This window comes from Suricata suricatta, chromosome 1 (genome assembly GCF_006229205.1).
Source record: "Suricata suricatta isolate VVHF042 chromosome 1, meerkat_22Aug2017_6uvM2_HiC, whole genome shotgun sequence".
In the NCBI taxonomy this organism is placed as follows: domain Eukaryota; kingdom Metazoa; phylum Chordata; class Mammalia; order Carnivora; family Herpestidae; genus Suricata; species Suricata suricatta.
In genome coordinates this window covers 115,645,905-115,673,346 of record NC_043700.1, presented here as the reverse complement: position 1 = coordinate 115,673,346, position 27,442 = coordinate 115,645,905, and the positions used below count along the sequence as shown (strand labels likewise).

General features: G+C 38.5%; 1 protein-coding gene across 1 annotated transcript; it reads right to left on the bottom strand.

Annotated features, from left to right (window-relative positions):
• Positions 1-7,551: 7,551 nt before the first annotated feature.
• Positions 7,552-25,502, bottom strand: ADH4 (alcohol dehydrogenase 4 (class II), pi polypeptide). Its single transcript, XM_029942804.1, has 9 exons — positions 25,420-25,502; positions 24,163-24,264; positions 22,770-22,911; positions 21,312-21,399; positions 19,231-19,462; positions 15,071-15,331; positions 11,149-11,284; positions 10,276-10,414; positions 7,552-8,257 (listed from the first exon to the last, which is right to left on the bottom strand). The coding sequence occupies exons 1-9, from the start codon at positions 25,435-25,437 to the stop codon at positions 8,233-8,235; spliced, it is 1,143 nt and encodes a 380-aa protein (XP_029798664.1). The 5' UTR covers positions 25,438-25,502; the 3' UTR covers positions 7,552-8,232.
• Between the last annotated feature and the right edge of the window lie 1,940 nt (positions 25,503-27,442).

Below are 27,442 nucleotides of genomic sequence, written 5' to 3'. Positions count from 1 at the left end.
GTCTGGTGGCAAAATGAAGTAGAACAGAGTTTAGTGAGGTCAGACACACAGTGGGTTTTCCCATGGACCAAATGTGGACCCTGCAAAGAGATACAGTTGTAGATAATCTTAAAAGAAACGTCAGTAAAGAGATCACCTGGAGAGGGTGGTGACCCTGGTGGAAGTCAAGGGCTGAAGGCAGAGTTTTAAGTTGGCCGGTTGTGGAAAGAATCCAACCTATAAAGGAATTGCTGGTGGGAGACCCCCAGTGAGAGAGAGAGTTCTTTGCAAAGCCCACAGAAAATCCCGACTGAAGAAGGACTCCAGTATCTAGAAGGTGCTGCATTCAAAGAGTACCAGTATCAGATTGCAACAGTACTTACGGGTCATGTAGAATATAGCTTTTTTCCTCCAAATATCTCCTCTCTTCAAGTCTGGGCAATGGAAGGGGCTTCAAGCAGTAGGTGGCAAGTGATGGGAGAGATGGAGCCCGAATGTGCAAAGAAGCAAACCTCTCATTCTTTCCCTACTGCAGGTTTAATATTCTGGGGCTACAAGGGCAGCCAAGCCAGGAGTGGTGTCCTGTGTCTAGGGGTGGTATTGTGGTTCAGTCTGTAGCATCTGGAGCCTGAGGAAATGGTGATCTGCTGCATAGGGTTGGGCCTAAATGTCAAGCTATCTATCTCTGAAAGTGTTTTCAGATCCTCTTGATAATACTGTGACCTAACCAATATCTTTTAAATAAATTCCTTATCATTTTAAATTAGCCAGGATTGATTTCTGTGATTTGCCAATGAAATCATTCAAAAATAGTGCCTGGAATTTTGCAACAAAACAGATCATCAGTGGGTTAATCTTTAATTATCTGATCTAGTTGAGGCTTAAAGCAGTGAAAATTCAGTTGACTCTAATGAGCAGAGTGTCTCTAGGTATGTAGGGATGGAACAGTTAATTAAAAAAATCAAGTCTGATTTTTTGGAATGAAGTAAGTATTGGAGGCAAAGCCTCGGGGACTACACAGTTTTTGCCATAGGAGCGGATCAAAGTGCACAAGTCATTCGAAGCTGGAGGAGGTAGATGGTTGCTTCTAAAAGTGCTGGACAGTTTAATGAAAGAGAATGGTAAGTTCTGTTGCTCAATGATGTCAGGGCTCTAGTTTAGCTGCTCTGCTACTATTGTTTTTCCCATCATGGTTGTAACATGGCTGATATCTTCTAGCCTCTCATGTCCTTACACGACAGTATCCAAAGGTAGGAAGGGAAATGTCTTCACTATACCCTCCTTTCTTTCTCTCTTTTTTTTTTTTTTTTTGAAAATCAAAGGAGAAATCACTTCCCAAAGCTCTCTAGCAGACTTCCCCTTCTGTCTCACTAGACCAGGGTCATATGTCTTCCCCAAGTCAATCACTAGCAAAGGAGAATGGGATTAGACCATTCAGTCTCGGGCGATACCTCCCTGAACATGCCGATCTCCTCTGATCTCGGAAGCTAAGCAGGGTCGGGCCTGGTTAGTACTTGGATGGGATTAGACCATTCATAGTTTAATTCCTGGTGCTGAGGGAGGCCCACCTTCCCTGAGCTCAGCATTGCCTGTTTCTTGAATAAAATTTTGGTTCTTTTTGTGAGAAAATGAGGAATGGCTAATGAGTTGGCAACCAGTGTTGGTGACACCATCTTTGGGCCTATCTATGGATTGACCTAAAATCTATCAGCTTTGAGTAGAACCTAGAGCAAGAGAACTCTAGTTGACCTAGATAGCTATGAAAACAAGCTTGATGCTTTTCTTTTGTGGATTGTATGTTTTTCAAGTTTTTGTGTCAGGATGTTGAACAGAGCCTATGCAAGCTCCAGTAGTAGAATTATGTTGGAGAACTGAGAGTTTTAGAGGAAAGTCATGCTCTCTTCAGTCCTGCTTATGACGGAAAATACCTAACTATGAGATGCTAGGTGATCATGCTGAGTTTCTCACCATAAACTGGATAGTATTGGATCTATAGAATTATAAGATTAGACACACCCAGGAGGATAGCATTATTAAGCAGAACTGGACTGGAGCAGATCCTGAGCAATTGACTCACGTTCCTTCTGCACTTCTACCCCTATATAATCAGTTTATAGAGGAGGAAGAGAATTTCAGCTTGGTTTATAATACTCTGCACAATATTCTGGCAGTTGGCAGAGATAGATTTGGGAAATCTTGCAAGAGTACAGAACTTCAAACATTATATCTCTTTGAGTCCTCTTTGTCAAGAATGAAATGGCCTGAGGTATGGATCTACATTGATTGATAGGCAGTGATTAATGATTTGGTCATATGGTCAGGAACGTTGAAGGAGTGAAATTGTTAGGTGGGTAATAAGGAAACCTGGGGAAGAGATATGTAGCTGGCCCTTTTATGTTGGGCACTGCGTGTGAGAAAATTTATGCTCCATGTGAATCTCAGCAAAAGGTCTGATTTTGGATGAGATTTGCAATTACCAGGTGAACAAAGTGACCCAGCTTGGGGATATTGTTCAGCAAGTCCCCCAAGTGCTTGCTCAGTGGGCTTATAAATGTATGCCCGTAGAGGGCATGGGCCCAACAGCACAATCACTCCTTACCAAGTGTGTTCTGGCTCTGCCCTGCTGAATGTTCAGATTGATGGCAATGCCCAGCAACCCTGGTTGTATACCCAATATGGTATAGCACCTAAGGGGGACTAGATAGCCGTTCTGTGACAAGTTGATTACAATGGGTTCTTTTCATCATGCAGGGAGCAGAAATTTGTTCTCTACTATTTTTCTACTTTTGCCCTCATCCATGGATTTATTAATATAAATGAAGCATAGATTCAGACTCTCAGGTTAAAAAAAAAGTAAAAATAACAAAGGCATAGGCTTTTAATTACTCCAGTATTATGTAATAGTTAATAAATCCACATTGTGCATGGGGAAGAAAAGGACATGCTAAGGAGTGTCTTTTAGTTTGGCAGAAAAATTAAAAGACTGCTTAGAAATATAGAGATATCAATTACAAATTATTACCAGGTCAAAATCTTGGCTATAAGGTGATCACAATTGCAGATTCCTCATGGAGGTTATTTTCACAGGACAAGGCAACATTTTAAAAGTTTTCTCTAATATTTATTTAATTTTGAGAGAGAGAGAGACAGAGCATGAGCGGGGGAGGGGCAGAGAGAGAGAAAGGGAGACACAGGCTCCTAAGCAGGCTCCAGGCTCCGAGCTGTCAGCACAGAGCCCAACATAGGGCTCCAACTCAGGAACCATGAAATCATGACCTGAGCCGAAATCATATGCTTAACCAACTGAGCCACCCAGGCACCACTAAAATCTTTGGAGTCTTACAAGACTACTTACAAGAACTATTATTAGTTCAAATAATATTAAATTAACTGAGAATGGGTTTCTTTTTAACAAAAAACAGAAGACATTTTAGAAATAGTTGTGAATATTCACACATATCTCCATATTGCTGAGGAGAACCCACAGATATTCTTGGAAACTTTAAAAAATTTATTATTTTTTCAGAGAAAATAGACTTAAACATTTTTTAATTCCAGTGTAGTTAACATACAATGTTGTATTAGTTTCAAGTGTACAGTCTAGCGGTTCAACACTTCCATATATTACTTAGTGCTCATCAAGATAAGTGTACTCTTAATCCCCTTCTCCTAGTTCACCCTTCTCTCCCCCCACCTCCAACAACTACCTGTTTCTTCTCTGTAGTTAAGAGTCAGTTTTTTGGTTAGTCTCTTTTGGAAATCTTTTTAATTTAATACCTTATCAAACCAGGGGTTTAAAAATAGCTCAGGGGCACCTGGGTGGCTCAGTCGGTTAGGTCTCCGACTTCGGCTCAGGTCATGATCTCACATTCGTGGGTTCGAGCCCCACGTCCAGCTCTGTGCTGATACGCTCAGAGCCTGCTTCCGATTCTGTGTCTCCCTCTCCCTCTGCCCCTCCCCATCTCATGCTCTGTCTCTCTCTCTATCAAAAATAAATAAAACATTAAAAAAATAGCTCATGATGGAGAATTTTATTTTATTTATTTTTTATATCTGTAATCAGACCCCTTTAGTTAATTATAAACCAAATTTTAAGGTCAGGTTCTCAGATTCTCAAATTTTACTAGCTACGTTATAAGTAGGTCTATAAAACACATTTATTGGCAGAAAGGATAAAACATGTTATTAGCAATAAAAAGAAGAGGATATAGGTTTTCTTCTGTATTATTAAATGCCTGTTTACCTCTAATTTCCTTCTAAAAAGACGTTGAAACTTCAGAGAAGACACATGGTCTATCTTTGGGTTCAAATGATAGAATAAGAGCATTCTGGTTTAGTAAAATTCCAGAGAGGAAATACTTAGGAATTTTATATAGCTCAGTATTTGTCAATGATGGAGAAGGCTGACTAAAGAATATATACACACAGCTTGCATTTATTGGTATATTATTCACACTGCATATGGAATATCGACTTCAAGTAGACTTAGAGTTATTAATTAGGAGTGAAGAGGACATGGTGGTGGGGGAGAAGGGGATTATCCGAGCTGTCTTCTGTTAGCAGAGGGACTTAACTTTCCAGTGCTCCAGACAGCAAAGCTAGGGAGGCAGATCTTAGCTTTAACCATTAAGAAAATTTGGCTTGTGAGGATGTTCAACCTAGGGTTCACTGACCACCTGTAAGCCATGTTTTAAAAAGTGATTTGATTATTTAATATGGAATTGGAACATATCCATCCTACTTGACCCAACTTTTAATATGAAAAGTTTTACAATTTCAGAATTTTTTAAAAATATTTTTTTAATGTTTTATTTATTTTTGATACAGAGAGAGACAGAGCATGAGAGGGGAAGGGGCAGAGAGAGAAGGACACAGAACTGGAAGCAGGCTCCAGGCTCTGAGCTAGCTGTCAGCACAGAGCCTGATGCGGGGCTGGAACCCACGAACGTGAGATCTGACCTGAGCCGAAGTCGGAGGCTTAACCGACTGAGCCACCCAGGCGCCCCAATTTCAGAATTTAAAAAGCAGGACAATGGACCCCTCTGATTTTCACCTAGGTGTGCCAATTAACATTTTTTGTCACATTTAGTTTCTCTCTTTCTCACACACTTACTTTTTGATGAATCATTTGAAAGAAAGTTGCAAACCTCGTGAAATTTACCCCTTAATTCTTCAGTATCTCCTAATAGGGTTACTCCCCTACCTGTTACCATCCAGCCTTAAAATAATGTTCACCTTGAAGATTCTATGAGCCTTGAAGATTTTTTTCTCATTTGCTTATTAAGCTTCTCATAAGCAAATGAGAGAAAGAGTGTCTTTTCTCCCTGTAACAGGATTTATTCAATGAGGATAATAAATTCTGCTCTGCCTACCTCATAGGACACATTGCTGGAGAGCCTGCTATCTGCAAGGCACTCAAAGAATATGAAAAACGGCCTTGCCTTCAAAGATTTATGGTCCAGTGAAAACTCTGGAGAATTACATGGAATAATGCACATGAAAGTACTTTTTAAATGTCAGCCATGGTATAAATGAAAGTTGTTAACCTTCTCCCTGAATCCGTTTTCTCCAAGAAAATGGGATCTGGGAGATGGAAAGAGTGTTTAAAAAACACCAGAGGGCGCTGTAGTAGCATTTAGGAAACTGACAGCTGAAGATGCTTGAGACAGGGAATGAATCTTGTCAAAAGAGTATACTGTGATTATGTTGCCTTCCAAATTCAAGTATAGTTCACCCTATTAACTGACATTCTTAAAGATTTGTAATAATTTCAGGCCCCCGGAAACATTTAAAAATTTAGACCCAAATATCTTACTATGTTGGAGAATCTAAACCTTTAAAATAGTTTTTCCCCCTTTGGAGTCTCGGTCAAGTTCCATTCCAGTGTTGTTTCAGTCACTTGGCACCCTAGAAACACTGTATTTAAAAAGTAACATTTAAAATTGAAGAATAAATGCGAGGGCCCTCAAGAGAAACAAACAATTGTCAGTAGTTTGTGGATTTTGTTTTTAAATGTCTTTCTAAACTGCAGTTTTTAAATGGAAGTTTTCTGCACATTGCCAAATGCGTTACTTGTACATGATTTTGGTTGTTCCTGGAGCTTCCTATAAATTCAGTATTCATTTCTCATTTTTTTTCAAAGTTTATTTATTTAGTTTGAGACCGAGAGTGCATGTGTGCATGAGCAGGGGAAGGTCAGAGAGTGAGGGATTCTGCGCTGCCTGCCTGCATGGAGCCTGGTGCAAAGCTCTGTCTCAGGAACCGTGAGATCATGGGCTGAGCCACCACAACTTTGGCATAAAAATTAATTCTCATAGTGACTATTCTGAGTTATTGGGGTTAGCCTTGTGATTCTCTGTTTAGGAAAAAAAGAGGAGTGTAGAAAATGTTTTGGAAAAAAGTCATTCAGAAGGGCTAATATAAACTGAATACTTGTGAGGGTAAACTTGGGGGTCAAGCACCATGTATTTTTTGAGCATCTCTAACAGAGGGATACATTCGAACATTCAAACTCCTGCCTTCAAGAAATTTACAAACACATACTTGAAAAATTAACAATGGAAACAGCATGCATTAAGATTTCCATTAAAGATAGTAAGAGCCAAGGAGACCAGGAAAGGGAAACAGCTCTGTGGCTGCCAAGAGCTGAAAAGGAAGTGGGTCTCAAGGTAGGCTGGGAGTGACTGAGGAGAGGAGGCCAGGGGGTGAGGAACCAGAACACAGCTGGCACAGTGCAAAGGGGAGTCAGCCTCCTGTGGGCGGTGCCCTGCTCCCCACAATGCCAAGAGAGGAGGCATTTACAGACCCATGACCTGGCTTCCATTTCTAAGAAAAGAGAATCTTAAGTAAGCAGGAATGTAAGTTTCTACTTTGAGATAATATCACCCTCCTCAGCCAGAGCTTCAGAGAAGTTTATCTTCTCTCAGACTTCAGCGTGGTAAACATTTAAAAATAAAACTAGTGGGTTTCAGGAATTATGCTGAACCGATAGCTAGCTAGTCTTTGTTACTGAGCCAAATTATTCTGTCTTATCCTTAAAGTGTCCATTGCAGCATCTATAATTGTTTGAAAACGCTCATTTTGCTTTTTGTATAAATTTTTTCTTTTTTCCCTTCCTCTGCCTCAAATGCCTATATAAATCTTTCTGTTATATCTTGTAACTTTGTACTTACACATTTATTACCACTTTATTATAGGTACTTTGTTCTTTGCCACTTTCTGCTGACTATAAAAAATACTTAGAGCAAATTACAGATCATTAAACTCTAAAGCTCTAAACATTATATGTTTAATTATTATCAAAGATGAAAAGGGCATTTATTTTTTTTAATTAAAAATTTTTTTTTTTGAGAGACAGAGTGTGAGTAGGGGAGGGTCAGAGAGAGAGGGAGACCTAGAATCTGAAGTAGCTCCAGGCTCTGAGCTAGCTGTCAGCACAGAGCTTGACGCGGGGCTCGAACCCACGAACCGTGAGATCATGACCTGAGCGGAAGCCGGATGCTTAACCAACTGAGCCACCCAAGTGCCCCTAAAAAAGGGCATTTAATAGAGACGGAAATTTGAGAGTATAGATGTGTTTTTCCTTTTTAAAGATCTTTATTTTTAATATATCTATATTCATTTATACAGCTTTTGATATCACACTACTTGTGATTATAGTTCATGGTGGTAAAGTAGGACTAAGAGAAAGGAAATTAACAGGTGTTAAAAAGGAAATTATTTAGTTGAAGATTAACTTGTAGCTTATTGAAACCCAGAAATTATGTGACAGTAATTTATATATATGACATATTTTAATGTAGTATGTATCTTACATATACATATATAACAGTAATTTTTTCTACTAAAATTTTTTTGATTATGGAAAATTTTAAACATATACAAAAATACAGAGAGCAGTATAATGGAACCCTGTATATTTATCACCCAACCTTAAAAATTATAAACATATAGCCAATCTGGCTTTACTTATTACCCTTCATTCTCCACTCCCACCTCTCCAGAATGGGTTCTAAACAATTCTCATCATATAATTCTATTCATAAACACATCAGTTAACATAGTTACTCAGCAGGATATATTAATCATTTTATGGATACAAATGCTATAATGTTTATAACTATTTGATGTCGAGATGTTTACTGTAAATAGTTGTTTAAATTCATGGCAATTCTTGGCTCATTGTTATAGGATGTAATTAACCAGACAGGTTCAGATTCAGTCAGATAGTATTCCAGTTAGGTCGTCATGTCTTCAAAAGGTCAGGACTATTCGAATGCTGTTAATAGTAATAAGACAATAGTCAGTATAATTTTTATGGCAAATTTAACTCAAACCCACAAATAATTTCAGTATTTTCATTTCAGGATTTGGTTTTAATCTTACTTTATAGACATCTACTTCACTAAGCCTAATTTCCTTTATCTTGTCATCCTCTTCCACTCCTGGAATTAGTACTACCTTGTAATGGTGCTAGTAAGCTGGGAAGAGTCGGGGACTCTCACCTGACCCCGGGGGAGGTCCGTGCTGCCAACGATGCTGGAGAGCAGAACGCGATAAGGTTGTAGTGAGGTGTCTGTCTTGGACTTGTCACTGCTTGTTGTGTTGGCATGATGCTTTCTGAGAACCTAAATGTTCTAAATCCTGAGTAACCACTTCAAAATGTAGAAGCGAAGAAGGGGATGAGCCTCAAGGACGGAGAACCCATTCTGTTGGCTCTTTCTGCTGGAGCTGGGGAAGCCCTGGCACTGGCAGTTTGCCATGCATAAGTGTTTTTTTCACCCAGGGACTGGAGCTACATCTGTCTCCCTGTGGAAGGAGAACCTCTGTGTCCTTTTCTTACCAGTAATCAGGGTCACTGCACCTTAAAAGACCAACTGGGTGTTGCGTTCTCTCTACTTTCTTGCAGCCATGCAGTTGGTATAGTAGGAGGGACTCTCCTCAGTTGTGTTTCCTACACCTGTGTGGTAAGTGCCATGCTCTGCTTTCTCCATTGTCACCTTTCCAGCTGAGTGGGCAGGAATGCCGACTTCTCAGTGAGCCAGAGGGCAAGGAGGAGGCCTCATTCACCTGTCTACCCCTCAGCCTTCCATTCTACCACTGATTACCAGGCCCGCTTTCAGAGTATGGGGACTTGCCCAGCTATTACTAAAGTAATTCACCATTCCCATTTGGCTGCCATTTAGCACTCCTTATGGGTATATTCCATGGCTGAGAACTCTAGGGGGAAGGCGGTGGTGGTGGAGGAGCTATGAGTTTTAGGTTTCAAAGGCTCCAAACTCTTGACTTAGGGACCACTCCTTATGGGGATACGGAGATTGTGCGAGATAGTGCAGAGTTTATACACTTACTTTGTGTAGCTTCAGTAGTTTTTTTCTTTTTCTTTTTTTTGAACTAATTTTTGATATATTGCCACTAATGTGTTTCCAAATTAGACAGTTCATGTCAGTAGAAATAATTTCTCAAGTTTCTTTTCAAGGAGGTAGCCTGGCTCCTCACACCATGAACTTATTTTCTTCTTTTGCAACATTTATTTTCCCCTTCAAACTCGTGTCATTTAACTTTAGGTCCTCCCTTGCCCCTACTCCCCATTTTGTGATGTCTTGTCAGATGCTCTTGTGTCCTGCATCTCCTCTATGAAACAGTGGTTCTGGTGGTTTTGCCTGTTGCTTCTGTTGACCAAGGCTGTGACTGATCATTTGAACCAAAATCATTGATCCTAGTCTCTCCTGCTCCCCAGCTGCTACAGTCCCCCATTTGGGACATTTCTAAAATTAGTTCTCAGGGACTATGCCAGTGTCTATGCCAAAATAGCTAAAACTGTGGGCCAAAATATATCTGAAGGGAGACTGGTGACAAAGAATAAGAGTTAGGGCCACTCACTGCTCATGCATCCATGGTTTCACGTGGTTCTGAAAATGAAGGGCCTGGAGTGGGCGTCTTTGTTAATTGCAAAGCATGATGATGCCAGACCCCGGGCTATATTGCACCGGGATGACCTGATATTATACTATGGAAACCTTTCCTTCTAGAGAACAGCCCCAACTGAGTTAACAGTTGTTTGTGAAAGGGAAACTCTGGGTCAGTTTGTATCACCACTTTATTAGAATAGTGTATGACTGTGTACATTATGGATAGAGTAGGAAGCTTTTCTTTTCCCACATGGCCACTCTTTAATCTTTTAAGTAAGTGTGATGATGTGGAAACTGTCAGAAGAGACAAACTGGTTGGTTCTTAACATCAAATAAAGAGTCATCATAAGGGGTTTTCGAACCACTTATCCCTCTGTTAATTTACCTTTTGCCTTGGTTCATTAGGTCAAATGCTTCATTGATTTTGTCAAAAGGTAGGGTATGGGTCACCAATATATCCAGATCAAATTTCTTATTCTTGTAGTCAGTAACCAGCTTTGGCATAGAATCGATGCTTTTCCAACCTGTAATTTGGCCAGAATGCCAAGTAAAGACATGCGTTTTGACAAGAGGTGGTTTAATCAGTTTGTTGAGTGAATGAAATTACTAGGTCAGATTTGGGTTGCTTCAAACAGATGATCCTTCCCATCTTTGATTTTCAAAAATATTTTTTTAACATTTATTTATTATTGAGAAAGAGAGACAGAGAGACAGAGCATGAGCAGGGAAGGAACAGAGAGAGGGGGAGACACAGAATCCGAAGCAGGCTCTAGGCTCTGAGTTGTCAGCACAGAGCCTGATGTGGGACTTGAACTCACAGACTGAGATCATGACCTGAGCCTAAGTTGGACGCTCAATCAACAGAGCCACTCTCGTGCCCCTGATTTTCTATACTTTTATTTACTTAAAAGTTTTTCTTAACAAGGAATGTTAAGATTAGTTCTATTTCTAGATAAGGAATTATCTTAGTTTGGTCAGAGCTTACCTTTTGTTCCTCTTGTGTTGGTTCATTTAAATGCAAAATGAACTTCAGTTTGCAAATTGTAGTTATCCATTTATACAAACTTTGTTTATCCTCAAATAATACTAGAAGAGCTTTTGTGCAGTCTCTAGATATGTTATTAGGCACTCTATATTTAAACAATATTTTCTTTCCTTTCTATTCAATAATTTCATTGTAAGACTTTGAGTACTATTATGGAGAAGATTAAAAGAGAGCAAAAAACAAAACAAAACAAAACAAAACCAAAAAACTCACCACCAAAGCATGTTCCATTTATGGTTCGTCCCATTATGAGCTCCACTGGAGATACAGTCAATCCTCTCATTTCAGAGTCTACCCCAATGAAAGTACATGTTCCCCCACCTGCTCTTGTACAGTCCAGGGCTGCTCTCTGGAAGGTCAAACAAAAAGGATTGAGTAAGTAGAAAATGTAGAACATGAACCCTAGTGTAGGTATGCACAGTGCTTTAGAGCAAATGTATACAACTCTGCATATAAGATAAGATTATTCAAGCTAAAATGGTCATAGTATTGTTGATTGATGCTTGAGACTCTATTGTTCTGTTTCAGATAGAACATTCATTAAAATTTTGAGCTTCATCCAAAAAGATATTGAAAAGAAACAATGTATTATTTTGTTCTATTTAATACCATGGTTATGCTGAACCTGGAATGTGTATCATTGCCTATCAAGAAACATGAACATATGTGAAGTTAGGAAACATCTCTAGAAGATATGATAAACTCTAACTAAGTTTTCTTTTTTTTTTTTAAATGTTTTTTATTTATTTTTGAGAGACAGAGAGGGACAGTGTGAGCAGGGGAGGGTCAGAGAGAGAGGGAGACACAGAATCTGAAGTAGGCTCCTGACACGGGGCTTGAACCCGCGAACCATGAGATCATGACCTGAGCGGAAGTTGGATGCTTAACTGACTGAGCCACCAGGTGCCCCTCTAACCAAGTTTTTGGTAATCTGTTGTGGGGATGTTCTAAAATATTTGTGGTTCTACATGTATAAAACCAATCTTTGAAGTCATGAAGAGAGAGAGGCTGAGTAAGTATTTATTAGAGCCCACGAAATTAGGTACACACTATAAACTTAGTAGATCCCCAGGTAGGGTCAAAAAAAATGCTATTTAAAACAGAGGGCAGAACAGTTCAACAAAATCTGACACTGGCTACTTCTCAAAAAAATTTCATCTGCTTCCCTATATTATTTAGCTAAGTTAGATGCTTAACCGACTGAACCACCCAGGTGCCCTGAGATTAATCTTAAGAAAAGTGTAAAGTTTGTTTTATATCCCTTACCATAGTCACTGCTCAGCTTAATTCTGACCTATTGGGGCAATTTTTGCTATTACAGAAGTCCAGTAGGAAGCACAGCTTTTGTTCATCACTGATCACTGTATGAAAGAGGCAATTTGAAGTACTATAAATTCTCCCCCTTCTCTCTGTTTATCTTACTAGTGATGGAAAATGCAATGACCTAGAACTTTTAGAATGTGTTTTCAAATTTTTATTTGAATACATACTTATTTATCCTTTTGATAATTCATAACATTTCTAAACAGCAACTCTTCTACGGTGTGTACTTTTTATTGGGCAGAAATATTTTTGTTTATGCTGTATAGAGAGATCAATGGAGAGGGGAAAATCCATAGGGACTACTTGTTACCTCAAGGTCGCTAGTTACATTGACTCTCATTTACTATTTTGTTTAAATTCTTTTTTCCTTTTTGCCTTTTCTACATTTTTGGAACTTTGCTCCAAGCAAGAAATTAATCTCCCTAATGATGACTTAAGTAAAAATAAGTAATATATGCGAAAGAGGGTTTTATTTAGAAGTCTCTGACAATTTTTGATGAGAATTACTTTTACTTTTCAAAACTTTGTAATATTGTCAATTGTAACTTTCTGATTGTTCTGTTGGATTCATAAGGCTGGTTTAGCACACTAGAGGTCGTTGAATTCAATTTCACAGCCATTAGTGGAATCTCCTCTACAACTGAGAAATTTAGCTTTCCTTAGTAATGGAAACTTGGTGGACGGGTAGGTAGCTGATCCTTTTGTGATTAAATCTCTCTTTTATTTGGATTCTCTGGTATAATTCTATTCCATAACTTAAAATAATAGAACTTGCCAAGTTTTATTTAGTTCAGGTGGTTCTCAACTTGAGTAATTTGTAAAAAATATTGATATCTGAGCCCTAGACTCTTGAGACTATCCTGGGGTATTTCACTGGTATTAAACAGTAACAATAACAACTCTTCAGGCATTTCTAAAGTGCAGCCAGTGTTGAGAATCTCTGTACTAGAAAAATAAGGTCAATGGGTTGAATTTCAATGTTTGTAAAAAGTTTGAGCTGTGGAAAGTGGGGGAATATTGTGGCACACTGCAAGTTGCAGATGCCAAGGACAGTGAAAAAAGCAGGGTCTAGGGGCACCTGGGTGGCTCAGTTGGTTAAGCGTCCAGCTTCGGCTCAGGTCATGATCTCACGGTTTGTGGGTTTGAGCCCTGGGTCGGGCACTGTGCTGACAGCTAGCTCAGAGCCTGGAGCCTGCTTCAGATTCTGTATCTCCTTCTCTCTCTGACTCTCCCCTGCTCACGCTGTCTCTCTCTGTCTCTCAAAAATAAATAAGAAACATTAAAAAAAAAAAAAGCAGGGTCTGAAGCATTGCACACAGGGGAGCACGTGCAGGATAAGGGACCTTAATGCATGAATTTTGAGTAACAGCTGACATTTATTGAGTGCTTATTACCTACCAGACTCTCTGTTAAGCAGTTACATTATTACAATGAAAACATTCTGAGAGGAAAGACCGAGGCAAGGAGGCTGATGCTCTCAGCAGCTCTTCCCCATTTCCATTCTCTTCTGGGAAATGCATCAGTAGGGTATGAACCAAGGGGAAGAACTGCTCGGAGCCTGCTGCTGGGAGGCTGAAGTACAGAATTCAATTGGTTTAAAATTTTTGTTTTGTAAAAATTATTTTGAGAGAAAGGGAGAGAGAGAATCCATGCACATGCGAGTGGGAGAAGGACAGAGAGAGGGAGAGAGGGAATCCTAAGCAGGCTCTGCACTGCTTTATTTTGAGTTTGGCCAGTGCAGAGCCCAATGTGGGGCTCATACTCACAAACCATGAGACCATGACCTAAGCTAAAATCAAGAGTTGGGCACTTAACTGACGGAGCCACCCAGGTGCCCCCAGAATTCTATTTTTTATAATCTCCCCAGAGGAGGGTTTTGGGAGCCATGCTGAATGAAGTCGTAAATAAAGGGCATGGTATCATAGCTACTGCACAGATCCTCACTCATGAAGAAGACTCCATGGGCAGATCATTTGTTGATGAATTCTTTGGTCATCTCATAAAACAAAGCAAAACTCTACTTAGTGTATTTGCACAGATAGGCATGAAGTGAACATTTGCTGGAGAATGAGGCTGGGCAGTCTGGCAGGCCAACTTCTCCGGGTGTTGTCTGTGTGGTTGATTTATTCCACTTACTTGAGTAGAATAGACAGGGCTGGCTTTGTGGGCCTGCAGCCAGTGCAGTCGGAGGGCCTGTGCCTAGAAGGGACTGCAAATTATGTAGGTCGTCTTGAGAGAAGAAATCTGACTGATACAGAATTGTTTAGGGAAAAAGATCTACCTTTAATTTTGCAGTGTGTGTGTGTGTGTGTGTTTAATATGTGATTTCAATCTAATTTTGTAGCCCATACCGAGATCTGATGGACAGAACTGGATTGCTTGTAAATTGCTAACCTCTCCCTTCTCTGATTTTAGTTGGGAGTGGATACCTCCAGCTGTTAGGAGTCACATGTGACCCTCTGTCTCCTTCCTTTTCTAAATCTGCCTTTTCTTTCAAATTTCTCATAGGCAGAATTCTTTTAAAATTTTTATGTTTTAATTTTCTCTTATCTTTTTGGTGATTTTCATGTGGAAGAATATACAGAAATATTAATACTCTACTAAGTAATACTTGTTATTAAATATTAATAACAATACATCATGTAACCTAATAGTTAATACTAATATTGTCCATGTAAGTATATAATTTATATACATACATAAACATATTAATATTAAATACAACCTAACTATCAATATATACATATTGCCAATGTTTATTCATGTTAATAAGTAATAATTTATCATATAATATTATTGAAAATATACATACCATGGCTTCAGGTCCACCTGCACAGTCAAGGGCAAAATCCACCCCTCCATTGGTCATTTCAATGATGACCTCCTGAATTGGTTTATGTAGGTTTCTAGGATTGAGGCAGTCAGTGACTCCAAGGGCTTTGGCCTTTGTGAACTTCTCACTGTTGATGTCAATAGCTATGATTCTGGAAGCTCCTGCTACTTTACAACCCATTATAGCAGAAAGACCAACACCTCCTAGGCCAAAGATGGCACAAGTGGAACCAGGGGTCACCTGCAGGCAGGAAGATGATAAATTCTTTAAAAATGTTTTTTTTATTTTTTAATTTTTTAAGAGAGAGTGTGTGAGCTGGAGAAAGGGGGGGGAGAGAGAGAGAGAGAGAGAGAGAGAGAGAGAGAGAAAGAGAAAGAGAAAAAGAGAAAAAGAGAAAGAGAATCCTAATCCTAACCGGGTTCTACGCTCAGCATGGAGCCCAATGAGGAGACTTGATGCTGTGACTGTGAGATCATGAGCTGAGCTGAAATCAAGAGTCAGACACTCTACTGACTGAGCCACCCAGGTGTCCCTAAGCTAACTGTTAAAGGAAGTGGTCTTACTTTTTTCAAATGGAGAGAGCAAGGTGGGGCAGGAGCATATAAATGAAAGACTGTCTATCATAAAACTAAATGATCTAGCCAATGGGCAAAATCTGTCAATATAAAAGTGGATGAATCATTGGCTAAATTTGGAGATGAATGCCATTAGAATGGTCATCTAATAATAAGGAATAAGCCCAAGTGAAAATAATCCCTTTGTTTTCCTGTTCCCTTTAGTGTTGTCAGCACAAAAATTTAAAACCCACACATTTTAAAGGGTTATTATTTTTTTAAAATAGATCACAAGTAATTTATATTTTTAATATGCTTTATTTGGTTGTATTAGTGTTATACTCAGTTTTGAATGAGCACCAGTATTTCTCTAAGTGTGAATTAACTTGGATTCCAAACCACCAATTAATCTACATGGAATGAAATCCATATTTCTTTTAGTTTCCTATATTTCCTTTTTGTTTTTTCTATATTGTGTAATTTATAATCTGCCTCGATTGTTTGGTTTTGTATTTGTGTGTGAGTTTCTTCAAGACTGTAAGTTCTTTATGTCATATTTTCTTTCACATATTTTCTCTTTGCTATTAAAAGTGTTCTGTGTATTGGGTCTTTAATAACTGTTTTTTGCATCGAATTAAATAGAAACTGAATATACAAGATGATAAGGAAAGTTGCTGTAATTGGAATATGTTATTATGTAGAGTGGTATAGTGGCAGAGAGATACTCAATTAATATTTTCTAATGATGATGGGAAACTGTTCGAATTAAAACATAAACAAAAGGGAAAGAGGAATCTGCCCAAGGGAAGTACTGATACATTCTAAATTGGAAACAAAACTATTAAGGAATAGAGAAAATGTGTATCTCTTACTATAATTTATGCTTAATATTAGGCATGCATATACTGACTTTTGCTACTCAGGGGGAAATAAAATATAATTTTTACAAATATTCATAATATGTTCTATATACACAGATGTGCTATTTACTGTAATATTGTGCCATGTGTTTAGTGTATGTCCAAATAGGTCTCCCTACCGACTGTGTTCAAAAGTTTGCTTGTAAGTGTCATCAAAAGTAGAAATGCATTTTTCTTATTGAGGCAGTGTTATACACAGCTCCCAGCAGAGTATAAATTGAATATACTATATTACTTGTGTTAAACAGCTGGACCACTGTGTGTAAAAGTACCGTTGATTGTGGTCCTAGGAGGAGGGTCACTATAAAGTACTCCTTCCCCCAATTTGGAAATAGAGTAATATATAGTGGATGATTACCTATTTGTAGACAACACTGTGAAAAATATTTTCATGCTTCCAAAGATCTCTGTGAAACGTGATTAATGTGGCAATAAATGATGCAAGACAATTAAAAGGAACTAGGACTTCTGGTGACGCTGGGTGCCGGTTTCCCAATAATTATACAGAGTTGTGTCATCACTTTTCTTTGCAGAAGGAAATTAAACTTTACTAAAGCTCTAGCCTTTGGGCTAGAATTAGTGATATTTTACTTCCCTTAACTTGTTCCTATCAGATCCATTTCTCTTCTCTAAGGATCCTGTGAGGTGGTTTCACTGTTCCTCAACAGTGAGAACAGGTCCTGGCAGTTGATGTCAACTTGAATTGGATTTAAAAGAAAATTGTTGCTGAATCTCTAGTGTTATATCCCTGCAGAAAGACTAGAGTAGTAGAAGGTGATGGTCTGTATGGAGTCCAGACAGAAGTGAGTGGCCCAAAGAGCAATAATTCTTTCAACACTATCTACTAAGGTTACAAAGGTTACCACCACTCAGTTAACACCTTTCCTCTGGGAGCCTTCAGAATATAGTCTGACTTCACTTATGATTTTTAATTTTTATCAATGAATGAATGAATAAATGAATGAATTTTTGGAGAGAATAATACACTGATAGCCAAAAGTAGCATTCCTGTCTGCTTGGTTGATATAATTCCCAGTGAAAAGTCTTCTCTTGATATTCTGCCCACTAGATCAGCCTCTTATTTTGGTTAGGCTGAGTGCATTTCCTTGATACTCTACTACCTCTGGGTAACCTGAAAAAAGGAGTATTTGGATTTCAAAGCTGAGAACCAAGCCTCATCAAGACTTTTAGGGCTTGGGCACCTAGGTGTCTCAGTCGTTAAGCATCTGACTTCTGCTCAGGTCATAATCTCATGGTTCATGAGTTCGAGCCCATATTAGGTGAGCTGGAGCCCTGTATCAGGTGAGCTCAAGCCCTGCTTTGGGTGAGCCCTGATTCTCTCTTTCTCTCCCCCTAAACACCCTGCTCTGTCCCTTGTGGGACTGCCCCTTGTAGGATTCTCTGTCTCTGCTCCTCGCTCAGTTGTACCCCCCCAAAAGAAAAAGATTTTTAAGGGTTGCATGTGAACCTAGCTTCATTCATCAAAAAAAAAATTATTAAGCTCCTACTATGTGCCAGGCACAGGGCTAGGCTCTGGAAACATCACAATTAATAAGAGAGTTGTTGCCCTCAAGGAGTAAATAGTCTAATAGGAAAGAGAAATAAATGAGAAATTTTTTCATACTGTGATAGGAAGGAAGACAGGGATAAACACAGATACTTTAGGGAAAACTAGGAGGAACACCTAATGTCTGCCTGAGAGGCTGGAGGGTTTCTGATAGGAGATGGTAAAAAAATGGAGTCAGCCAGAAGAGGTAGGGGAGCTTTCTAGGCATGGCTGTAGGGAACCAGGTATGTAAATCCCAGGGGACACAGTGATTAGGGCCTGGAGACTGAGGGTCAGGCCTGGGGGAACAGTGAGTCTGCAAAGGAAGAATTAGGGAGAATCACTAGCCCTGATGGAAAGGGGGAATAATGAAAGGGCAATGAAATCTTCAGATTTGTTGTTTAGAAAGATCACTCTGGTTGCTCTTTGCAGTTTGAACTCATGGGATGAGGAGTGATGTCAAGAAGGTTTAAATAAGGGGGTTGTTTGAGGCGTCCAAATGATAGTGACATCTCTCCAGTCTCTCATTAAAGTTTTGTGAAGGCTTCTAAATTCTAATATGCGTTTCCAGGGATGCATCTTGCCGCCGTTGGGGCTGCCACCTGAGACACTCTCTTGGAGCCACAAATGGGCGGGATAAGAAGAAGAGATGAATTACCACAGTTTGAGGGAGAGAAATCTGCAGGGTCAAGGAAGCAGAGGTGGCTATATGGAGATGGCTCGGGGTTTCTGTAGTTTCGGTTGCCTCTTGGCTGGATCTGCTGTCCCAGGATGAGCATTCCTATTTAAGGGACTTATTTAAGCATGCTGTGTTTAAGGCAGGGATGATCTATAAGGTAGCATATCAGTATAGGGAAAAGAAATTAACCTAGACCAGGTGCCAACTACATGCCAGCTGCCGGGCAAGGTATCTTACATTTGCAATATAATGTAATATCCCTATAGCTATTTGTAAGAGATTTTATTGCAGAGAGATGGGCGTAGAGAGGTTAAGAACTTGCCTAAAATCACAGAGGTAATAAATTACAGAGCGAGGGCTTAAAGATAATTAGCTGATTTATCACGCTATCTCCTAGTCAGTCCTGTTTTATGCAGCCTGGTGGTTGATTACCCCTTTACCTTGGCAGTGTTGATTGCAGCTCCATAGCCAGTGGAAAACCCGCATCCAAACAGACAAACTCTCTCTAAATTTGCATCATCATCAATTTTGGCAAGATTAATATCTGACACTACGGTGAACTGAGTGAAGGTGCTGGTCCCCATGAAATGGTAAATTGGTTTTCCTTTGCAGGTAAACCTGCTGGTTTTGTCATCCATTAGTTCTTGATCAACAATAGGATTTTTGACTAGACTAGAAAATTTAAAAAAAAAAAAAGACACACAAAAGAGAATGTAAATGAACCACTGATTACATTCCTGAAAAAAATTTCTGGGCATTATGTGTTTGTTATGACAATTTTATGAGAGAAAAATTGAGAAAATGACTTTTTACATAAATATAATCAGAAGTAGTTTAAAGATAATACACTTTTTATTGAATACTTTTTATAGGTCAGAAACTCTTAGAGGTTTACATGTATCGATTCTTAAAACAACTGTAATGGGAAACTCAACTATACATAAAAGTAGAAAAGTCTAGGTTGTTGAATATCTGTGCAACCATATCCCAGTTCATGGCTGATATCTTCTATTACCTGCCATCCCCGCCAGCACCCACTCTCCCCCATGGGACTATTTCGTATTAAACCTCAGACATTACTATTTCATTTGTAAATATTTTAGTATGTATCTCAGAAAGATAGATTCTTTTAGGTTGACCTACTGCATTTGGATGATATGTCTGTTAAGTCTTTTTTATTTATAGATTCTCCCTTCTCTCATTTTTTCTTTACAATTTATTTGTTGAAGAAACAGTCATTGTTCTGTAGAGTTTTTCTCATTCTGGATTTTTCTGATTACATTCCTGTAATGGGGTTTAACATGTTTCGCCATCCTTGTATTTCTTCTAAACTAGCGTTTTCAATCTAACTGGTTGATTTAATTCAGGTTTTATATTTTTGTAGGAATATTTCAAAGGCAGTGTCGTGTATTTTCATCTGGTGGCATATAAAACCTTATTATCTGTCTTTTTGTGATGTTAAAAAGAATTTATGGTCATTGCCAAAATCTATTATTTCATTAAGAGTTTGCAAAAGGGTATATTCTTTAAATATCCACAAGAACCCTGTGAAATAAGCATTATTATTATTTCCATTTTATAGACAAGGAAATTAAGGCATAGTGATTAGATATAAGAGAAGTACAATTTTAGCTTCTGAAATAACTAGCCTCAATTAGCATTAAGGACAAATAGATTTTTCTGTAGTCTCATTAAAAAATAAGGTGATAAAGATTTTGGACTTTGGAGTCTGCATGTTAAAAATCTAGTTCTTTAAAAAAATTTTTTAATGTTTATTTATTTTTGAGAGAGAGAGAGAGACAGAGACAGAGAGACAGAGTGTGAGCAGGGAGGGGAAGAGAGAGGGAGACAGACTCCAAAGCATGCTACAGGCTCTGAGTTGTCAGCACAGAGCTGGACATGAGGCTTGAACTCACAAACTGTGAGATTATGACCTAAGCCAAAGTCGGACACTCAACCAACTGAGCTACCCAGGTGCCCCTCAAAATCTAGTTCTAAGACTTTTATCTGTTTGGCCTTGGAATAAATTACTTTACTGAGCCTCATTTCATCCCTCTCTCATCTCCTGTGGTAGTAGCTACTATTTTGAGTTTGGCATTTTTCATTCCAGTGATGTATTTATACCTTTAGTACATATACATGTAACCATAAATTATACTGTATATGGTATTATTTTATATATGATACTAAATATATTTGTCAGCAACTTGCTTCTTTCCCTTAACATTATGTGAGATTATTCTATGTTGTTTTATGTAGATCAAGTTTAGCCCTTTTCATTGTTATATAGTATTTCGCCATGTTACTACATAGCACTTTCTTAATCCATTCTCTTATTGGTGGACATTAGGCTATTTTTAATTGCTGTTATAGATAATGTTACAGTGAACATTCTAGCATGTTTCTTTGGATACACCCAGGACTAGAATTGGTGGATAGAAATTTCATCTAGGTATTTCCAGTGTACTTCCCCAAATATATATGCCAATTCATATTCTTACTAATAGTGTATAGAGCTTACCTGAGTTTCGTACAGAAATTTGTGAGTGGGCTCAGACAGAGCTTGCATTTTCTACATTGAGGCATGTAGAGTGGAATTACTTTGTCACCTGCAAAGAAAGGCCATATGTTGGATGGTGCGTAAGATATAGCTTGTAAATAGTTTCTACCAGATGCATCAGTGGGAAACACCATTTTTTATGATATACATTTTATATTCAGCAGCAAGTATAGAGGGCTACAATATTTTGTTACTCTACAAGATTGCTGGTTTCCCCAAGTATTGACTATTGGTGGTTTTGGTTTTTTTTCCTGCAGACAGTCAGGCAACAAATCTGCATTGATACCACTAGCTGCAGAGTCCTGTCTCAGGCTATGCTGTTATTGCAACTTTCTGCAGCATGACTATTATTTTTTCTTGTTTTACATTTCTAAACACCCTGTAGGGAATAGAGAGTAGAGCATCTTTTTAAAATAGGAGAGGCGGACAGTAACAGGCAGGATATGGAGATTAAACTTTAATTTGAAAGTTCACTTTCAAATTCTCTATTTTTCTATTTTTACTCAAATTCAACTGAATTATGGCTTCTTTCCTCTGATGACCACCATCCAATAATGATAATTAACATTTTTCAACATTTAGTATGTGCTAGGCACCCTTCTAACTGCTCATCCATATCATTTAATTCTCAGAACTGTCCTTTGAGATGGGTATCTTTTCTCTCCACATTAGAAAACAGAAATCTCAACTGTGTCCCAGAAAAGTGTCTTCATTGGTAGAGGTCACACAGCCAGTAAGTGGCAGAGCTAAGACTGCATTGGCCAGACCATTTCATGAACGCAAAACTTATGGAGCAATTTGTTTCTCTGATCTTGTTTGGAATGGAATTTAATATACTTCTTCATTTGGAGCAATCTCATTAAAGCAGAAAAGAATGATGTAGTTCATCTCACTTGATAAGTGAGTATTACAGAGCCTGTATTCCAGTATTTTGTGAATATTTTATAAAACAGGAAGTAAAAAATCTCAGCCATTGGCATGTTCCATTTACATATTATTTTTATGTTACAAAGTTTCAAAAAGACACATAAGCTAATATTTACATATATAATATTTCTCACTTAAGCTGACTGTACATCCTCATTCTTTAAATTCTTTGTAATATTGAATTGGTTTTCTGTTTTCTTAGAGGAGGTTGTTATAAATGTTCATTTGTGCCCCACTTTGTGGGTCGCTGCACAGGGCAGCTTCTCAATGCTCCATGTGAATAAAATGGCCCTATTTTCCGAATTTTATCAGTTCTGATTTCAAATATTCTGTCCCATTGTTAGACTGTGATTACCTGTCTTAGTTTGTCTTTGAAAAAGATGGTTCTGATCTATCTAGAGATCAGAATATATATATCCCCTATATAAATAGCATGCAAAGCCAAGAAATATCCTGACATTTCCATTTAACCGGAATCAGGAAAAGGCGTACCTGGTTTGAAATTGGTCACTCCTGGCCCAACACTTTCCACAATTCCTGCACCCTCATGGCCAAGGATCACTGGGAAGAGGGCCTCTTTAAATTTAGGATTGATAGGATGGGCATCAGTGTGGCACAGGGCAGTGGCGATGATCTGCAAGGCAATCACAGACTTGAGTCCTGTTTCTGTCATTGTGTCATTAGGGTTGTTAGGCTAGTTTTAGGCCCAATGTCGCCTTGAAACTTTACAACATTCCTAGAGCTCAATAAAAGAGTTACACATCTGGGGGAGTGGGGAGAACAGTAAAAAATATCAGCATATATTCTTTTGCTCTAAATAATAAACCTTTCTTTTCTAACTTTCACTGTTGCTGGGAAATCCTACAAAGAGAATTGCCAATTACTGTCTTGAGGAGAGGAGAAATCAAAGGTAGTAGGGAAAAATTAAACAAAATCTTTTAGGCAGAGGGAATGGAGGGAACACGGGTTTCAGGGCTGGTGCAAAGTTACATGAAAGGAAATAGAGGTAATAAAATCTTTATAGTTAAAAGAGATATCAGATAAAGGAATGTCTCAATTGCTAACATATCCCTTACTATTCAAGATTCTGTTGGCAAGGATATCTTATTCATCCTCATGTATAAACCTGTACTGTCCTCAGAAGAAATGTAAGCTGCGCCAGCTGCGGGGAAATGGAGATGGCTTTCAGTCTGAGGGCCCTGTAGGCTCTGCGCAGCGTCTTTTCCCTGCTGACCCACCTCTGCCCCTCCTCTGGGCATTGAACCCCTTATACTGCGCTGGGCAGCACTTTGGGTCTTCCTTCTCCCTTGCTTTGAACCAAATTTTTGTAAAAAATTTTTTTTAATGTTTTATTTTTATTTTTGATACAGAGAGAGACAGAGCATGAGAGCGGGAGGGTCAGAGAGAGAGGGAGACACAGAACCAGAAGCAGGCTCCAGGCACTGAGCTAGCTGTCAGCACAGAGCCCGACGCGGAGCTCGAACCCATGAACGTGAGATCTGACCTGAGCCGAAGTCGGAGGCTTAACCAACTGAGCCCCCCAGGCGCCCCTGAACCAAATTTTCTATCTTCCTTTTAATAACACTTTGCGATAAGTAGCAACTAGAAAACAAAACCTAATTAATTCTAATCTGAAGTGAATTCCTTTGTCTGATTCTCAGGGCTAGTGATTAATTTAAGATAGTTCAATTGAATTTTAAACCTGTTATTAATAACAACTGATCTTTAATAATTATCCTGGGATAATGCCTGTTTCTATCTGGACATATAAATGTAATTCTGCCACAGGGGAAACTCCAGGTGCTCTTGGTCATACCACATAGGTGTGACCCTATGTCTGCACTCAGTGCCTTCTCTGTCCTATCTAGAAAAAGTCTGCGCTCACCTGGACGCGAACTTCATGAGCCTTGGGGGGAGCTACCTCAATCTCTTCTATGCAGAGGGGCTTGCCTGCTTCCCGGGCAACAGCTGCTTTGCATTTAATAACCTGAGAAAGAGGTGGAGATGGGGAAAGAAAGGGAGATTAATTGTATAGTTAATATGTAGTTATATAAGATGTGATTAATTAATATTATATTTAAAAATTTAAATATATGTAACATTGAAAGAGGTGGAGGGGAGCCTGGGTGGCTGAGTTGGTAAAGTCTGGCTCTTGTTTTTAGTTCAGGTCATGATTTCAGGGTTGTGAGTTTGAGCTTTGTGTGGGGGTCTGCACTAACAGTATGGAGACTACTTGGGATTCACTCTCTCCCCTCCTCTCTCTGTCCCTCCCCTGCTTACTCTCTCTCTCAAAATAAATAAATAAACTAAAAAAAAGGAAATAAGGTAGAAAGAAACAAATCTATAATCCTCGATTCTAATGCTACTGTTTGCTTTTGGTAGGCTGTTCCCAGTTTTTGACCACACAAATACATAATTTTGATAGCTATTATGCAGTTTTGAATTTATATATTTATATATATTTAAATTGATTTAATTTTGGGAGAGAGAAGCACTGCCCGTGCAGAGCCTCCTGTGGGGTTGATCCCATGAACCATGAGATCATGACCTGAGCTGAAATCATGACCTAACCTGAAAGCAAGAGTCAGTCACCTAACCAACTGAGCCACCCAGTCGCCCCTTGAGTTTATGTTTTTAAATATCATTAGTCTTATTGCACATACAATATAAATTATAGAAAGTATCAAAGTTCAAATAAGAACAAAAGAAACAAAATCCACCTATAATTTCATCTCTTATTTTTTGATTTTGAGGTAAATTTTTTCAGTATTCCTAAATGAGATAATATTTTATGTAATATTTTATAATTATTTTTTCTACTTTTTAATATACTGTAAATATTTTCTATACTTTTCTCTAACTTCTAACAAATGCAAATTGTATTTTTTGTTAAGGCATAGTTACTCAAATCTCTTTTTTCTTTTGCCTTTGTAAATAATATTTAACTTATACTCTTGTAGTAAGCATTTTGGAAAATCCTCAGTAATTTCCTTAAATTCCTAGTAGGAATTCCTCAGTAATTTCACTTAAATTCTTTTGCTCAGTTTTAAAATGCTGCTTTCTGAGAGTAATTCTGAAGGTAGCTTCTTTAAGCAAAATTATAAAGAGACAAACAAGAATAAGAAACAGTATATTTGCTTACTTTGCCCTTGGTGCCCATTTTTTCTTTGGCAAACTACCCTTGGAAGTTTCTTTCTGACTTAAGAGTCTCTTCGACTTCTATCCAGAGTGCTCAATGTCCTGTAATGATCTGCCTTTGAATAAATATTCTTCTTGCCTTTTTATTCTCCAATCACTTTCCTCTTTTGCTGCTGTGATACGTAGCTCTGCCCATTTCTCATGTGATTTGTATTCCCATATTTCGGCTGCCAACTGCATTTCTCCCAGCTCTTATTTGAAGAGGATTTTCTTTTACTTTTTCCTCTTATTGCAAAATAGAAGATAATAGAGAAAAGTTCATTAAGCTTATACAAATGAAATAACGCATAAAGGACATTTCTACTGCCCCAGAATCCTTCCTGTATCCAGACTTCTCCTTTGCAAACCTAGTAATCATTTCCTTGCATTTCTTTTTGTTTTCTGGTTCTCTCTACAGTATAGTTTTAGCTCTTAAAATCTTTTTTAAATTTATTTTTTAATATGTTTTTAAATTTATTTTTGAGAGACAGAGAGAGACAGCTCGAGCAGGAGAGGGTCAGAGAGGGAGACATAGAATCTGAAGCAGGCTCCAGGCTCTGAGCTAGCTGTCAGAGAGCCCGACAGCACAGAGCCCGACATGGGGCTTGAACCCATGAACCGTGAGAGCATGACCTGACCCACTCAACCGACTGAGCCACTCAGGTGCCCCTAGCTCTTAAAATCTTTACATGAAAAAAATCTTTATATAAACATGTGATAATTGTTCTTGGAAACAAAGATACAGTGAATCATATTAATTATATCCAGGTATGGCTATTTAGTAGGTTAAGGGTTTAGAAACACTATAAAGATAATTTTTGATTGATCAGTAAGAAAATAAAAAGCCCCCCAAAACAAAACATAATTTATATGAATGGAATTACACTATATGTATTATTATTTTTTTAAATTTAAGTTCAAGTGAGTTAACCTGCAGCGTAGTCTTGGCTTCAGGAGTACAGCCCAATGATTCATCTCTTACATGCAGCATCCAATGCTCAGCCCTGAAATACTTTCCTTAATGCCCATCACTCATTAGCCCATCTCCCCACCCGCTTCCCCTCTAGCAACCCTCGATTTGCTCTCTGTTTTTAAGAGTCTCTTATGGTTTGCCTGCCTTTCTGTTTTTATCTTGCTTTTCCTTTCCTATAGTAGTATTCTTTTATGTCTTTTTTGCCTCTCAACTCCCTGTTTGTGAGAATCATCCACATTGGGCTATTTCATTATCATCCATTTTCCATTTTCCTTTTTTGTTTTTTTGCTTATGATTGGTCATTGGTTGCATAAAAATTCTTTTAATGTATTGTTGTACATGTGCTTAAGTTTCTGTGGGGAAAATTTAGGATTAATATGCAGCTAGTACACACTAGTAAGATGACGCCAAAGGTTAAAATATAGAAATTTTTGTTCCAGTTGGTAGAAAACCACTGCCCCAAATTCCTAAATTTCCTTTTACCTCTGTTGCAGCACTGGGGAGCCCTGTTCAGCACTGCTGAGGAGCTGCTCTCATGCCCCTCCAGAGGTGTGAGCCCACACCCAGCCCCCAAAGGTTCTGGTCCCTAGCCTTGTGCAGCAGAGTAGTCTTTGGACCCTGGTAGGCAAATACCTAGAGCCCATGTGACACCCTGGAGTTGTGACCTATGCTGCTGTGGGTCAGAACTCCCTGAAGTCATGCTTGCCTGGCTGTTAAGTATTTTGACTAGGAATGGAATTGCTGGGTCTTCAAATTTGATAGACAAGGTTGAAGTGTTTTACAAAGTGACTGCACGTATAAGCAGCAATGTATCAGACTTCCCATTGCTTCATATCTTGCCTATGCTTGGAATTGTTGGACTTTAAAACTCTTGATAGCCTGTGGGTGTGACTGGTATATATTGTATTTTAAATTTGTATTTCTCTGATTATTAATAAGGATGATAAGCACCAGTGGTGTACCCGAGCCAGCTCGTACTGATTTCTGGTCTATTTATTCTATTAGCTACTGAGAG